At 35.0% G+C, this 11,892-nt stretch overlaps 1 protein-coding gene across 1 annotated transcript; it reads left to right on the top strand.

Moving 5' to 3' along the window:
* Nucleotides 1-508: 508 nt before the first annotated feature.
* On the top strand, nucleotides 509-1,018 carry LOC131148003 (uncharacterized). Its single transcript, XM_058097734.1, has one exon. The coding sequence runs from the start codon at nucleotides 509-511 to the stop codon at nucleotides 1,016-1,018; it is 510 nt and encodes a 169-aa protein (XP_057953717.1).
* Nucleotides 1,019-11,892: the final 10,874 nt, after the last annotated feature.

Genomic DNA, 11,892 nt, shown 5'->3' on the forward strand with positions numbered 1-11,892 from the left:
GGATCTTTCCTAACTTGATAAAGATTTTTTATGCAAATATGACTCTTGGGGAAAATTCCTTAACAACCAATGTGAATGGTAAGAAAATAGTGCTTTCACCTCAATCCTTAACATCCATTCTGAATGTTTCTCCTAGAAATTTTGAATGCCTAACATTAGGACAATCATGGATACTCCAACAAGACTTTACACCTGAGGAATTCTTGCCATTATTCATGGAGAATCAACCAACTTACTTTGGGCACCCACCATTGTATAAACAACTAAACCTGAAAGCTCAAATCCTCCAGAAAATTAGCACCAATAACATTCTACCACAAGTTGGATCCTATGATCATCTTTCATATGTCGATTTTTTTTTTATGTGGTGTTTGTTAAAAGAAAAGAAACTTGACTTGGCCAGCCTTATCATAAAACAGATATGGGCTAAGCTTGATGCATCTCGAATAATTTTATGTATGGTGGAGCTCTTAGCCTTATTCTTTCAAAACTAAGTATTGCCTCACCAATGGACCTATTCATCAAGAGAACTAGATATGCATTTTTTACTTCAACCACTCTTAAACAGATTGGATATGAGAAACGAAATCAGGAGTGGCTCTTAAAAGGAGGTAGACAATGGAGGGCAGCTACTGCACCTACTTCTTCACCTCAAGATCAGTCAGAAGGTTCAGCCTCTCAAGCTCCCTCATGGTTCACACCATTCTATAATGAATTCACCTCCTTTAGCCGAGATATGCGCGAGGGTCTCAAAATTCTACAGGATAACTATTCTTCATTAGATCATCGTTTTACGCGTATGGAACAAATTCGGGGTAGTTCCTCACACGGTGATCCTATTGACACTAGCTCCATACCCCATAGCGATGATTCATCAACTGAAGAATCTAAAGAAGAGAAAGAAGGAGATGATGAAGAAGAAGAGGAAGCTGGTAATGAAGAGGGAGAAGATGAAGATGAAGAAGAAGAGGAAGCAGACGATGAAGCTTCTGATGGTGCTAAAAGAGATGATGATTAAATGTTCTTAGCTCTAAAAATGTAAACCTAAAAACAGTTTCTCATTGTGATGCATTGTTATATGTCACATCTTAGTGATGTGTTTTGGTTTGTATTACTTATAACTTTTTGATGATACTTTGCTCTTTGTACTAAAATGTGTATCCCTTTTTGCATGATGTCAAAGGGGGAGAGATGATTTAGAGAGCAAAAATATGATGTTGAACATGCTATATGTTGAAATTGTTATGATGCAGCTAAATGTTGAAAATGCTATATGCTGAAATTGTTATATATATATATATACATGAAAGCTTTGCAAATCCACAAACCTTGTGGAGTTTTGGATTATTTTGGCTTACTTTAAAACATTACTTGAATCTATGTTTATTGTAAGGGGGAGCGTTCTACAAGTATTTCTAAATTTTTTCTCCTTATTTGTCATCATGAAAAAGGTAGAGATTGTTAGTCTAATAAGGCTTCACCTTTTGTGGAGAAATCCACAAACCTTGTGGAGTTTTGGATTATTTTGGCTTACTTTAAAAAATTACTTGAATCTATGCTTATTGTGAGGGGGAGCGTTCTATAAGTATTTCTAAATTTTTACTCCTTATTTTTTATCATCAAAAAGGGGTATATTGTTAGCCTTATAAGGCTTCCCCTCTTGTTTTGATGATAACAAATGAAGGTAAGGTTTGATGACATAGTGTGTTCAAGTAATGATGTTTTCAGGCAACTTAGAAAGCCAAAACCAACAAAACTTTGAAAGATCACCAACAAGCTTAAAAGTACGTGATATGTCATGAAGTGATAAAAAAGGGAAGCTCAAAGACATCTGAAGATGGAATGAACTCAAAGCTTTAAGATGACCATGAAGTTTTCAAAGAACAATAAGTGTTTAATTTATTAGGAAATCTTCATGTAAGTACTTCAAAGGTAAAAATATCATTAGGAATGAAATTAAGTCATTAGGGGACATAAATGGACTTAGAGACTTTATTTTCAGAACCCCGAAAAATATCTTTCAAAAGTAAGAAAGTAAGGAAACCAAATATCTATGAAAAAGAAAGAAGGAAACTGATTTTGTACTGTCCAGGCAACCGAGGTGAAATCCTCAAGCAACTGAGGATTTTTGCTCAAGAAAATCAAAATAGGCAGTGTGTCTTTAGGCACCTAACCCTGTAACTTCAAGCTCCTGAACTCACTTCAGGCGACCGAGGTTGCACTTCAAGCAACCGAAGTTCGGCAACGAGCAAATTTTTTAAACTTCTAATTTTCAAATCTAATTGACTATCGCCCCAATTTTTTAAGAAACTTGGAGGGCACAAGTAAACTTAGGCAGCACGAATGTGAATGTTTTTCAAGTCTATAAATACATGTTTTATGATCTTCACATTCACACCAAGCATTGAACATTCTTTCAAAATCTCTCTTACTCAAAGCTTTTGCCATCTGCTCTAAGTGCTGAATTGCTGCAAATTTTTCGGGAAATTATTGAGGTTTTACATCTTCTCTGAAGTATCTGATTTAAGTTCTTGATCCTCATCAAAGAGAAGTAAACTGGTGATATTTACATTGAGCTTCTTACTTCATTATTTTGGTATTTTGAATTTGAAGTGTATTAGTTTCTAAAGTGTACTAATCAGCTCTTTGTGTGAGAATTCTTTGTACATCTATTTGATTTGTATCTTGTAGATTGATGATTCCAAGGATTGTTTGGATCGTTGGCTAAGTAAAGGGATATTGCTTAGAGAGGCGGGCTCTAGCCTAAAGGAGTGACCGGACGAGGGGATATCGTTTGGAGAAGGTGGGTTCTAGCCTTAACCAAGGAGTTTTGTAAAGGTATTGTTCTGCCCGTCAAAGGAATCGGTTTAGCAAACCTTTTGGTGGTTTGCCAAGGCGAGGACGTAGGCAGGGTATAAGCCGAACCTCGTAAAAATCTCCGTCTCACTCTCTCTTTCCCTTACTCTTTATTTTCAATATATTTAAATTGCGTAGATGGTTTAATTTATAATTTATGTAACATAGAAATCAAGTAAACTTGAAGTCTAATTTTGATTTGGGTTGTGGAAACCGAAAGGGAGCACGTTGCTTATACCAAATCTTGCGGAAACCATACGGGAGTACGAGACTTGGTTAACAGCCCAAGGATAAATTAACTGAGAGTTTAGTTGAGTTTTGAATATTGAGAAGAGTGTAGATATTATGGTATTTGGATGATATATTGCACATCATATTGAAGAAGCAAAACCATCTATACAGGGCTTGTATAAACAAACAAACTATTTTAAGTGCTTACATTGCCGAAGTGGTGTATGTGTTAATTTTGGTTTGGTTGTTACTTTTGATTTGTGATTGATTGATTGGCTTGGCTATTTGGTTGAATGATCGATTACTTGTTTGGTTAAGCAATAGTATTGTTGATTGGATAAAAGAATCTATGTTCTTTTGTGATTAAAGAGTTAAACAAACAAGTCAAGAATTATTTAAAAGAAATAAAAGAAGTTTAAGAATTCTCAAAAGGAATTAAAAGAAAGTTTTAAAATCCAATTCACCCCCCCCCCCTCTTGGGACTACACCTTGCTTTTCATTTGCTTTGCCACGTTATCTTAGGTTCAGCCATATAATCCTTGTTCTAAATTTTCTAATATCTTTAGAATCTATGTGGTCGATTCTTTCTAATTATATTATGGACTATTCTTAAATACTAAACCAGAAAAATTCTGCTTGCATGAGTTTTATATTAAAGTTTCTTTTTCTGCAAGCATCATCCCCCGTACTTCATGATAATATCAAAAGGGGGATATACATTTATATACATATTTTTAAGGCAAGAATTGAACTTATATAGAATATATCTTGTTTCTTGCTTGTGCTTAAATGCTTTCATGCCTTGTGCTTCTTTGTATTAAATCTTTATGTCATGAAATTTTTTTTAAGGGTGTTGCATAACTGGTTCATGGATTATACATGAAATAAATGTGAACTAGTTAGATGAACTTCTATGCTCAAACCTATCATTGCTTTCATATGCCGTGTATTTTTAACTCAAATCTTTTACGAGTCTTATGAAGTGGTTAAAATTGCAACGGTTTGAGGATAATTCTGGTCTGATCATGTTAACATATCATTTTAATCTTTTAACTGACCAGTTATACTATTTTGTATGCTTAATGACTATATATTTCAAACAATTATAAATTTTTTATGCCCACAATCTATACTAAAAAGGGAGAATTTTTCAAAGAAAAATTAATTTATTAAAAAAAGAAAAAAGGGGGAGTTCTCTTTTTCTAAGTCTGTTTTTAAAAACTCAAAATGTTTTCTACTTACCTTAACCATTTTTACTAATGCCAAAAGGGGGAGAATTTTTATGAGCAAAATTTTTATGGCCAAAAGGGAAATTTTTGTTAGGGGCAAATATTTGAACTTGTACTTTAACGCAAAAATTTAAATGCGTGATTATTTGTAATTTCTTCTTCATTAATATGCTTGTGCTTTACTGCTTATCTTTTAAATTATGCATATTCTTAGGAGGAGCCTTTTTAGGCTTATTCCATTTTGCTCTGGTGCGTTTGTCATCATAAAAAATGGAGAGATTGTTGACATTTTGAGTCCGATCCTTGTTTTGATGCTGACAAAGTACAAGGATCTTATGTGTGTACTTTGTATGTGAATAGATATATTATTCAACACACACATAAGGGAATTGAAAATGTAAGCCATAAAGATGCATAAAGTTCATATGATCAGGCATATTCCATGAAGTCATAAGAGCAAAGAAAAAGAAAAAGAAGACATTTTGATTTTAATTGTAATTGCATTTAGTTTTTAAATCTTTAGTCTGTAATAATGCATGTATTTGCATGATAAGGATTGAATGCTCAGATGGCCATAGATTGACCTTAGGGGACCAAAATTTTTTCATAAAATCCAAAATCATAAAAGGGTTTTAAAATGCTTTAGGGTAAAAAATATGGCAAAACTTGAACTTTGAACTAGGCCCAGTCAACCGACCTATTCATGTTATAAACAGTTCAGTCAACCGACCATACCGTAGGGCAAAAATCAAAAAGTTAACCACGCCTCGGCCGACCGACCATAAAATGAGCGTAACTTCTACAGTCGACCGACCAAAGTTTTTTACTTTCAACTATCCCTAGCTGACTGAACAATCAGTTCAAAATTGCCTCGGCCGACTGGCCTCTTGGACCAGCACACCGGCCTTGAGCCTCAGTCGACCGAACCTATGAAGGGTTCGGAATCACCTTCTATCGGTTGACCCACACTTTGCTTGGCCGACCAACCTAGTTTAAAATTTCAAATACGCTTTGAGAGGATAGCTGACCAACGCTTGGACCGGTCGACCAAACCTCTCAGGTTGGCTTCTTTTTTAAGCACTAATCATCATTAAAATTTTAATTAATCTTTTCTAAAATGACGAGCGTGTCCCCAACGATCATATTTTTCCCAGAATCTATACATATCCCTTCATAAGCCTAAATTAGTAACTATGATTAGCTTTAAAATTCTCTCAAATTATTTTTTAATCAAAGTTCCCCAAAACAACTTTTTATTGCAAAATCTTTTCTTTGGGGCAAAATTTTTACTCTTCTTCTCTCTTTCCTTTTGATCAATTGAAAAAACCTTTTGAAAGAGAACATTTTTATTTTAGGGCATTTATTTTTACATCCAGGCTTTCATAGATAAATTTTTATATTACAAAAATCATTTGAAAAACCAAAACCCTAGATTCTACGGTTACTCTTTGAAAAATATTTTTGGGAGAATACTTTTATTAGGGTCCAAATCTTTGAAGTATTTTATCATATACATCTTCTTTGAAATTAGGAATAGCTTCCCAAGAGGGGGGATGAATTGGCTTTTAAAACTTTCTTTTAACTTCTTTTAAGAATCCTTAACTTCTTTAAACACTTAACCAATTCTTTAACGTATTTGTTTAATTTCACCAATCACACAACAACTTAATTAAACAACCAATCAATTAAACGTAATCTTCAAACCAAACAATCAATTTATTTTCCAAGTATAAGTCAAACAACAAATAACCAAACCAAGATATAAAGTATTCAGCACTTTGGTAATATAAGATCTTGAGATAGTTTGTTTGTTTATATAAGCCCTGTGATTATTAATTAAATTACTCTTTCCAAATATTTAGAACTCAAATAAACTCTTGGTAAATTTATCTTTGGGATGTTAACCAAGTAACGTACTCCAGTAAGGTTTCCGCAAGATATGGTGTAACCAACGTACTCCCTTTCGGTTTCCGCAACCCAAACCAAAATTAAACCTTAAGTTAATTTGATTTCCAAATATATGTAGTTTATATGATTTTCAAATTTAAAACAATCCACACAATTTAAATATGCTGAAAATAAAGAGTAAGGGAAAGAGAAAATGAGACGGAGATTTTTACGAGGTTCAGCTTATACCCAGCCTACGTCCTCGCCTTTGGCAAACCACCAAAGGATTCACTAGTTCAGTTTCCTTGACGGGTGAAACAATGTCGATTACAACACTCCTTGGTCAAGGCTAGAGCCCGCCTTCTCCAAACGATATTCCCTCGTTCGGTCACTCCTTACATAGGCTTGAGCCCGCCTCTCTAAGCAATATTTCCTTGCTTAGCCAATGATCCAAATGACCCTTAGAACGTCAAAGAACTATAAGAAATACAAGATAAGATTTGCATACAAGTATACTCTCTTAAAGAGCAAGTGAGTACAATTTCAGCACCATGTACTTTGAATGTAAAATACCAATATGAAATACAATGAAGCTCAAGTGTAGAATTCACCAATATCCTTCTTAGATAAGGATTAACAATAAGAATCCAAAGGTGGAAGAATTAGCACTTTAAAATTTCTCAGCAAAATAGATTTGCAATGAGTGAGCAAGAGAGCTTTTGAAGAACAAGAATACTTTCAGCTTTACAAGCAGATTTTTCAATTCTTGGATGTGTTTTGATTTGCAAAATCATGTGTTTATAGGCTTTCAAACTTTTTTCCATGTTGCAAAAGTTTCTTTTGAGAGTTTCCCAAAATTTTAGAAAGTTTGGAACTCAAACGGCTATATTTTAAAAACAAGAGTTTTAAAATTTTTGCCCGTTGAACAGTGTTCAGTTGACTAAAGTCTCAAGTTCAGTCGACTGAACTGCTACTGCCTGCTGTATACTCTGTCCAAAAAATCTTCAGTTGACTGAACTTAATCTTCAGTCGTCTGAAGTCATCTGTTCAGTCATCTGAAGTCCCTCCGTGAACAGTGTTCAGCTGACTGACAGTAGTAACCCTACTTCAGTGTTTTAGCCATAACTTTTTATATATAACTCCAAATTAGGTCTTCTTAGTGTCAAAAGAAATCTAAGAGAAAATCCTAAAACTTTCATGTTCATCACTTTTTAAAATAATGAAGTTTTGAGAGTGAAAAATACACCTGAATACGGCTATATCAAAATTGACAGCAAATAGAAAAACCCTTTTTGGTGCTTTTTATTCCAAAAATGATTCTAACCCTTTTAAAATAATTTTTGACTTTATAAAATTATTTTACAGATATTTTAAAAGGTATTTAGGTCCAAGAAGTTAACCTAAGAGCTTCAAAATATAGCAAACGATATTTTAAACATTTAAAGTACTTACATGAAAACTTCTAAACCTTTTCTCATTCTTTAAGTCTTCATGTTTTGTTTCTTCAAGCTTCCATCTTCTTTGAGCTTTATAACTTTGCCTTTCTTTGGATCTTTTAGTATTCCTTGGCTTTCAACAACTCAGTTATGTCTTCATATTCTTCAGGATTTAATATATCATCTTTAAATCCATGCTTGGACTCTTTTAAGCTTCATTTGATCCTCTTGAACACTTTGACCTTTGCTTTCTCATATATAATCCTTGTGGGTACTTTAACCTTGCTTTCTCATATATGAGCCCTGAAACAACATTACTCACACAAATATGTTAAATTCCACTTGTTTGTTAGCATCAAAACAAGATAAGAAGATTTTAAGCCTTGTAAGGCCAACATTCTTCAAAGATTGCAAATTAATTTTGAGAAAAACACCCTTACTCTACTGAGCACATATTTCATATCATTAGAGAGTGCATTTGTTAGAGCTTAAACGTGTACATCTCTGCTTGTATTTTCAGAAGCATTTTAATGCACAAAAATATTTTTATTTACCAATTAGGTTCAGCCCATTAATTGATCTGGGGAGTATTTTCCCCATAAGGGAAACTGGTTTGGTTCAACCTGAAAATTGAATTTGGGAGTCTCTGCCCCGTAAGGGAGACTAATTGAACTCAGTCTAGTAATTGAGTTGGGTTTTGGCACCGCCTGTAAAATATGGTTGGGTTATAGCTCCGTTCGGTAATTGTAGCTGGGGTTTACCTTGCCCATAAGGAAATGTTGTAAACAACTTCTGCTCCGCCCATTTAAGTGAGTAGGGATAGTGGAATCCTTGGGGGGGTATGCCCAAGGCGGAGACATAGGTTGGCTTGACAGAATCTCGATAACAAATATTGTGTGTCTCTATCTTTGTCTCATTTAATTTATGCTCTTTAAATTCAATATGTGTATGCTTAGTTATTTATTGTTAAACTTATTCACATGCACATATTTAATTTAAATGAGATATGCTACACTCGTGTATGTTCACATTAATTGCTTAAACACTTTACATACACGCTAATATTTTGAATGGGATATGAGGTGATGGATGTATGCAAATATTTATTGTATTTAGAATGCCATATATGTTTTGAATATTTGCATACTTGATTAATTGGGGAATTGAGAATGCCTAGAAAGACCCTACGTTGCGAATTATTGTTTGTGATTTGAATTGAACCTAAGAAGAAATTTTAAATCTCCAATTCACCCACCTCCCTCTTGGGATTACACCAATTACATCATCTCTCTCTGCTTTCTTTGTGTTCCTATCTCTCTCTCTCCCTCTATTCTTTCTTCCCTGCGAGGCTTCTGCTTATTTTCTCTGTTCTTCTACTTAGATCTCTGATCTTCTAGATCTATAAGGGCTCTCGACTACCCTTTTTTCCTAGGGTTTTTGGATCTGAGAGGGTTTTCAAACCTACGATGCTACCCTTTGATCCTACACCCTCTCTTATTCGCTTTGTTACATTTTTTTAACTTTTCCTTTCCTTTTTTTATTTAGTGATTATGTTGGGTGGTTTTGTTGTTATCTTGTAGGTTATTGAAGGATCAGGGACTCAAAGTAGAACCCTAGATTGGGTTCATCATGATAGATGAGTTCCCCTTCTCTTTTCTCTATTGCATGTGGATTGGGGGATAGAAAGAGGTTTGGGGTCAGTTGACTCACCTTAAACTCAATGGGGCCAGACTCAGCTGAGTCAACTCAGATGGTGGATAGGGTTGATTCAAGTGAGTCAACCCACTAGGTTGGCCATCAATGACTCGAGGATTGGGTTTATGGGCCATATGGTGTTCTAGTGGGCTTGGGTTGGACTTGAGGCCTGGACCTGACTCGAGCTCTGGACTTTGGGCTCCGGTTTGGATACTTGGGCTTTGGACTGCTTTGTTTTGTGTGGGCTTGATTCGGGCTCTGGGCTTTGGGGTTTGGTTTGGATATTTAGGCTTTTGGGCACTTTGTTTTTAAAATATGGGATTTGGGCTATTTATTTAAAAACATGGGTTTCAGACTGTTTTATAAAATAAAAAAAAAATGGGCTCTAGTCTATTTTAAAAGCAAGGGCTGCAAGTTATTTATAAAAAAACTTGGGCTTTGGTTACTTAGGACACGGGCCTTAGTTGTTTCAAATATGGGCTTCAATTTATTTGAAAACGTGGGCTTTGGTTGTTTAAAACATGTGGGCTTTGTGCTATTTACTTAAAAACATGGGCTTTTGTTTGATATATGTGAGTCTCAGGGTTGGGCTTGGCTCTTAGGCTAAGGGGTTTTCTGGTCTTTCAGAGAGAGTGGAACTATAGGGTCTTTGGGTTTTCAGGAGAGACTTACGTGCATGCATGCATGGGAGGGATCCTCCCAAAAAACACTAATCGAGGTGCACTTTGAAAGGCCAAAACCAAGCTAGGTTATGGGCCCCATTGATCAAGGTGCCCTTTGGAGGCTAAAATTGACCTAAATCATATGCCCCATTGAATGAGGTGCCCTTCAAAAGACAAAACCAACTTGGCCAGACCAATCTCTTTAACTATTTAACAAGGGAACCTACATACTCATGATGATAAAACTTAACCATCCACTTTGATAGAACACCTAATAGTCCCTTGGTGGAGAGAGGCAGTTACCCATGTCCAAGTGAAAGGCAGTCATGTCTCTAAGATAGTTAGGAGAAAGGAGCTAGGTAAATGGTAAGTTCACCAAGAAAAGGGGGACACACTCTCCGTTCTTCTTACTCTCTCATTTTCACGCTTTACCCTTCCAATTGAAAAAATATAAAAGTAATTAGTATTTCCATCAAAATCAAAATACCTCCCAAATATTAAAAAAATTTCCCCAAATCTTCAACCTTGTCAAATGAAAAATCCAATCTTTTCATAATACAAATATTTACCCCATTCATTAGCACAAAAAGCTTTGTTCATGGTAGGAATTTAATAAGTAATTATTTACTCTTGCATATTGTAATATGAATATTTTAATGATATTGTGTTTTCTTATAAAAAAAATATATTTCTCGACTTTTTTTTTTTAACAAAATTGAAAAACTTTATTGATATGCCCTTACTTTTGGCAGAGAAAAACCGTGGTTACAAGACAACCAATTGGGAGATTATAGATAATGAAATTAAAACCCTCTTAAAATAACACCAACAACCAACCAAGCCAAGACAACAAATCCAAACAATGCTAACTAAGAAACAAGTCTAAACGAGCCTAGATAAAATAAAAATAAAAATAAAACTTTAAACAAATCTAAATCCACCAAACAAAACTCGAGAGTTGAATTAATGATGAAAGGAAGTGAGACCCAACCTATTCATCTGAAGTATACCTTTCAGAGAACTTAGTAAAAGATGTTGTTCTTCGTAGATGACATTTTTTCTCATTTCTCCTTCTTTAGTGAGAAAAATCAACCGCACTATTGCCTTCCCTATATTGATGGATCACCATGAAGTTCACTCCTTCTAGCTTCGCCACAAGCTCCTCCCAAAAATCCCAAAGATACCACAAGGTACATCTACCTTTCCGAAGTCAATCAACAACAATTCGTGAGTTACTTTCAATGATGACACTAAAATAATATAATGAAGTCGTTTACACAAATGAATTCCTTCCATTATTGCTTTTAATTTCACACTATTGTTCGTATAATTGCCAAAATAGCTTGAAAAAGCTACTTTCGCCATACCATGGCAATCCCGAATAATTCATCCACCTCTTGAAGTACTCGGATTGCCCATATACCTCCTATCACAATTAAGTCTTATCCACCCTGCTGGAGGTTTAACTCATGAAATAATTTTTCCAGGCCTAGCGCAAACTCTCTGATGCTTAATTTGAAACTCCTTCAAAATCTTAATGTCCGGCATCTTCAATTTTCGAAAAGAATTAGTGCTCTCAGCTATAGAACTAACCCAGGATCAAACACTTCTCCACATCTGATCTGAACTTTGATATAATCCTTCCATTCTCGCTTTGCATCTTCGATTCTAGAGGCACCACGTAATCAAACACGAAATTAGTCCGACTAAAATACCTTTAATAGACGATTTTCGAGCATAGTGGAACCAGTTTTGAATTATGTTTTTCTAGGGAAGGAACCGCTGGAAAGGAATCCCCAACACCACACTAACCCAACACCAAACCTCTAAAGCCACCTCGCTTAAAGAAAGAATATGATTAGTGTTTTCTTGGCTTCTCTACACGCATCAATCACA

This window comes from Malania oleifera, chromosome 1 (assembly GCF_029873635.1).
Source record: "Malania oleifera isolate guangnan ecotype guangnan chromosome 1, ASM2987363v1, whole genome shotgun sequence".
NCBI lineage: Eukaryota > Viridiplantae > Streptophyta > Magnoliopsida > Santalales > Ximeniaceae > Malania > Malania oleifera.

What these genes read in the sequence shown, in the direction of transcription:
- LOC131148003 (XM_058097734.1), top strand. Translation starts at nt 509, where the DNA reads ATGGACCTATTCATCAAGAGAACTAGATATGCATTTTTTACTTCAACC.